The sequence below is a fragment of the Salmo salar genome, unplaced genomic scaffold (assembly GCF_965601325.2).
Source record: "Salmo salar unplaced genomic scaffold, fSalSal1 ptg000268l, whole genome shotgun sequence".
Taxonomy (NCBI): Eukaryota; Metazoa; Chordata; class Actinopteri; order Salmoniformes; family Salmonidae; genus Salmo; species Salmo salar.
This window is the reverse complement of record NW_027675341.1, coordinates 745770-751091: the sequence shown is the minus strand read 5'-3', so window position 1 is coordinate 751091 and position 5322 is coordinate 745770. Positions and strand designations below refer to the sequence as shown.

General features: G+C 41.5%; 1 protein-coding gene across 1 annotated transcript; it reads right to left on the bottom strand.

The window, feature by feature from the left end:
• Positions 1–399: 399 nt before the first annotated feature.
• LOC145867304 (iroquois-class homeodomain protein irx-1) lies at positions 400–5033 on the bottom strand. The gene is made up of 4 exons (XM_082971365.1): positions 4571–5033; positions 2074–3070; positions 1573–1648; positions 400–774 (listed from the first exon to the last, which is right to left on the bottom strand). The coding sequence occupies exons 1-4, from the start codon at positions 4814–4816 to the stop codon at positions 732–734; spliced, it is 1362 nt and encodes a 453-aa protein (XP_082827491.1). The 5' UTR covers positions 4817–5033; the 3' UTR covers positions 400–731.
• Positions 5034–5322: the final 289 nt, after the last annotated feature.

Below are 5322 nucleotides of genomic sequence, written 5' to 3'. Positions count from 1 at the left end.
TGTATTATCCGCTGCTTTAGCCGCTCTGCCCCTCTCTCTAACAGGGGGACGAGGTGAAGGCGGTTTCCTCCTAGCTGCTAATGATTATAATGGAATGGACCATCTTAGCGTTAGTTATGACGAGCCATTTACCCTGACTGATGTGTTGTAATAATAATAATAATAATAATAATCAACAACAACAATAATAATAACAATAATTATTATTATTATAATAATCGTAATAATAACAATACTGATAATAATCGTGTAGGTTTGAACCAAATTAAATTCTGGTATTGTTTAATAATATTGTGCGACAGAGTCCCCTTTTCTCTAAATATTTCACTGTGTTAGAGCTGTTTGATCTAGAAAATACCAACGAAAACAAAAAAAAGATCTATATTCTTTGATTTCTCTATAATTTCATTTAGTTTATTAGACAAAATATACGATCTGGACAAATGTCGTCAACGCGCTATTTACACATGTAAATGACTGTATGTACAGAACAGAAGAGTCCAACGGAATAAAGACAAAAGGAAAAGACAACCAAACGTCCCAGGGTAAGGAGCGGGTAAATAACCGGCGCCATTATTTACAACAATAGACGAAATCCTGCCACAGGAGTTTATATCAAATGAACCATTTGTTCTGAACGCTACGGTGAATTAAGTTATTTCTCATTGTCCTTTTCTGAGTTCGTAAAGTGTTGTTGTTGTTGTTGTTTGTTGCAGGGCTGAATGTCTTGATCAAGCCGAGGAAAGGGCCAGCTGCGGCGCGTCTTGCTGAGTCCTGGGGGATGAAAGAACAGACAGGAGGATGAAGATAACAATGGAAAGACAAAACTGGTTTTTCTATAGAATAGAATATTATTTTCAAGTAGATTTGCCACTGGGTCAACATACAGAAGATGTGATCTAGGATTCTATATCTCTTCAAGTTTTCATGTGAATTCTATCGACGCTTTTTTTTTTTTTTTACCTATATCAGGAACTTGTATTTAAAGCATATCATTTATGACACGAATGATTCCACGTGTGTATAAAACATGCCAAACTACACACACACACACACAAACAGGCCCGTCATATGAGGATAGCACTGCCAGCAGCGGCCTAGTGCTAATAGTGGGAAGAAAAGAGGGTCTGTGTAAATGTTAGCACTCTAGACGGGGTAAAGTCTTCCACTAGAAAGCTCCCCAGGGCCAAGCTGCTCCCCGGGGTCTTTAGGGAAGCCGAGCCCCAGACAGGTCCCGTTTTACGGGGGACTTGATAAGTAGTCAGCCTCCAGAGGGAGGGAATTAGGGGAGGAGGGGGAAGAGGGGGCTGGGGCCAAAAACCCCGTGTCACCCGGAGAAGAACAACTCTTTTTTTTAAATTATTTATTTTAGAAGACAGACCAATCTCTCACATCTGTCCACCAAGAAACCAGTCCCTATACCTTCTAAGAGCCTAACCACAACACACCACAGAATGACACCATTTTTTTTATATTAGGAAACCATTTGATATTACAATTATTAGGAATATCAGTCTTACTGCAATGCTTTAGTCCGACTGCATTTAGCCAATCAATCAAAGAGCCTCTTACCCATCGTGAAGAGGTCTGAATGAGGACTTCAGAGGTTGCGTTGGAGGAGAGGCACTTCTTACAACGTTTTCACGGTCTGAAATAAAAGGATTAAAACTCATTACAAAATAAACGAATTATATATTTTAATTAAATACCTGAGTAATAACGTAATGCTTCTATGTCATTATTATTATTATTATTATTATTATTATGATAATTATTATAACAAATACTAGTGTGTGTGTGTGTGTGTGTGTGTGTGTGTGTGTGTGTGTGTGTGTGTGTGTGTGTGTGTGTGTGTGTGTGTGTGTGTGTGTGTGTGTGTGTGTGTGTGTGTGTGTGTGTGGGGGGGGGGGGGGAAACTTTAGTCGTTTTAAAAGCACTTTTTTTGGTGGGGACAAAATACAATTGATAGGCTAACTGTAATTTCTATGATATTTTTATTTATTTATTTTGTTGTTGCTTACCAAATATAATCGTAAATAAAGCATTGCGCATAGGATTCTGACTGGTGCGTACCTATGTGCTTGGGGCTGAGTTGTGGCGAGGCTCCAGTCGACACCAACACCGAGGCCTGGTGCTGCTGCTGTTGCTGTTGGGTCTGTAAGTGAACGTTATGATGCTGGTGCTGATTAACACCTAGAAACGACCGGACGTTGAGCAGAGAGTTCTGCCCCAGGAAAGCTCCGTTGGTCCAGTTATGAAACTTGCCTATCTGACAGGTATATAGTCCGTGAGAAGGCAGGAAGGCCGGGTGCTGCATCTGAGACGGGGTGTGACCGGTAAGACCGGAGGGAGAGTTGGACTTGACAGAACTATCAGGACTAGTAGCCGTCTCAGCTAACGACCAGATCTTAGGCTTAGTGTTCACTGGGAGCTGAAAACTTCCCTGTCTGTCCGGAGACACAACTATGGTGTTGCTGTTTCTATCAGAAAGTTCTTCCTTCCCGGAGGAAATTGAGTTTTTAGATTTGTCGAAGGCGTCGTGTTGCAGAGCGAAGGCTCGCCGTTTCTCCAGACTGTCCAGTTCTCGGTGTCTACCGTCCGGTTTATCATCCTCATCCTCATTGCTCTGATCTCCATCGTTATCGTCTATCTTGTCTATATCGATGCTTTCTAGATCGATCTCCTCTTCGTCGTCGTTCTTCTCCGCGTCTCCCTCATTGTCGGAGCCGAAGATGTTTCCATCCTCGTCGTCTTTACTCCTGGCCCCCCAAGTCACCTTGTTCTCCTTCTTCAACCTCCTCCTGGCGTTGGCGAACCAGGTGGACACCTGCGTCAGGGTCATCTTAGTAATGATGGCCAACATGATCTTCTCTCCCTTAGTGGGGTAAGGGTTCTTCCTGTGCTCATTGAGCCAGGCCTTCAGCGTGCTGGTACTCTCCCGGGTGGCGTTCTTGGGCCTGGCCGGGTCCCCGTACTGGAACTGACCGTATGGGTAGAAAGCTGGCGAGGTGTGGGCCGTGAAGCTGCCTGGATGGACGCCAGGACTGTCCTTCAGCTCGTACTGGGAGCCCTGGAAGGATGAACAACGCCACGGGATTGGTTAATATGTTGCTTAGAAACACGTCAATGTCTATAAATGCCTAATACCGCGCGTACATTTCGACACGAAGAGCATTTCATAATGGGCCTAATCGCTTGGATATCCCTGAAACTCATTTATGCCACTCGTTTACGTTAATTACAGTTTGGGATAACTGTAGACAATGTCCTTGAAATAGCGTCCAAAAGTTCAGAAAACTATAATACTCATAACCTATGTATTATATTTAAGCCTATATATTTAAGAGTATGACTATACACACACATATATATATATATATAATATATATATATATATATATATATATATATATATATATATATATATATATATATATATATATATATATATATTATATATATTCATGATATGTTTTCGCGTTTTAATTACTGAGTTGAGTAGAATTATTTTTAATGCATTTGACCGAAACGGTATCAGTTGCCGCTGCGGCCTTGTCTGTTTCTCTTGTTATTTAAGCAATACTATTTCTGTATCAAAAGCAGATGGAAGTAACTATTGGAATTATTAAATGAAGTGTATTTTTGTAGGACAGTATAAAATGTCAATGTCATCATGGATTTAAATGATTTATTTGATGAGAAAGGTTGTATTGTCTACCAGAGAAAGCCTTATTCACGCTGCATTCTTGTAACCGTGTTCTATAGTGATGAACTGCCTTATATTGTAAAGTATCTGTAAATTATCATTTTTACATGTCAGGTTATAAACTTAAAAAACCCCCACAATATTTCATAAATACGTACGTCTTATCCTCAAATCATTTCCCTCAAAATGAATTTTAAAAAGTAGAACTATGTTGCGAGGCTAAATGATAATATAATGTTTAGGTTATTGTGGGCCTGGAATAAGTTTGGCCGTAAAGGTTTGGTTTATATAGCTGCTGTTTTATCCGAACAGTTGAATGATTTGTGGAGCTGCCAACTTCAAGCAAAGGCCTTTTTGTTGTTTCTATTCACCAGAACGAATAGCAGTCTTTAGGGATATTTCTGAAGCCGAGAACCAATGCTATAATAATTAAATTCAACTAAACTATATCATTTGTGTCACAAGCACCATTATCTAGACTAAACTCTCTTTTATACTAAATAACTTCTCCCTCAAACGAAATGTTTTTTTTGTCGGCTCATTTATAATCGAACAACATTTCTTTGAAAGCAGCTGGAACAAACTCCCACTTCAAATCACTAATACACTTCCGAAGTAGGTTAAGAATAATGAATCTGAGTCCAATAATTAAGACGTGCAGATAAAAGTTATAGATTGTTATTTCTTATCAACAAACTTCCGGAGAACGAGAGTATATGCAAGTTGCAAAGCAACCGCAGACTGAATAGTACTCAGCCGTCTTTTCACCTGCCTTTTCCCGGTAAAATAAGTGAAACACTTTGACGTAAAGCAACAATACAGACCACTACAATACAACACCAGAAGTATAGAAATAGCCCTTACCATTTGAGAGAAAAGAGCCAAGTCCGCGCTGCTGTAAGGCAGGAATGCGCTGTAGTTGTGTGCAGTGTAAGGGTTTGCGTACATGCCCAACACCGAGGTGACTGCAGCGGCAGCAGCCGACTGGTTACCCGCTATCTCAGCGCTCCCTCCCCGGGACGACGGAGTCAGGACCCCCGGCCGATCCACGCCGTACACCGCTTGGGAGGCACTTAAATACTGAGGGTAGCCCAACTGGGGGAAAGACATCCTCTCCGCCGAGTCCGTATGCCAAAACACGTCGGAACACGAGACCCGAAGAGTAAAGAAGTCAAAGAGAAAGTGACCAGGAAAAGAACCGGCAGCAAATAAGGTCACAATGAGTTGTTCTGCTATTCTTTCAAATCTCAGCTTTTCTCTTTCGCTGCAACACCGTCGGATGTGATCACATCAACAATTGAGCTCCAACTGATGTGCCTGCCCTCAGGTCTCAGCCTGATCTCTCAGATACAATTTGAAGTTTATGCCTTTGATTGGCATCCCACTTGAGCTGGAAGCTCCTCCTCGCCGGAGCATGTGGCTAGAGCATTGGCTGGGCCGCTGCATCATCTCTCAGTTGTTGGGAGAATTGTATGTCCAATGTTTAGCGTTTACAGTCCCATTCACTGAAGCTCTTTTGATTGTTGTATGACAACCTGTCTACACGATTTTACAGCTGTCCAACATAGTGGGATAAAGCACAAGGAGCAGGGAACTTCCTGAATACGTTCAACTGT

Bases quoted from the DNA above. Each gene is read 5' to 3' on its own strand.
- LOC145867304 (XM_082971365.1), bottom strand. From the start codon at position 4,816: ATGTCTTTCCCCCAGTTGGGCTACCCTCAGTATTTAAGTGCCTCCCAA. The intron at 3,071-4,570 runs GTAAGGGCTATT...TCATCCTTCCAG, and splicing joins TGGCTCTTTTCTCTCAAATG to GGCTCCCAGTACGAGCTGAA. The intron at 775-1,572 runs GTAAGAGGCTCT...TTCATCCCCCAG, and splicing joins TTCAGACCTCTTCACGATGG to GACTCAGCAAGACGCGCCGC.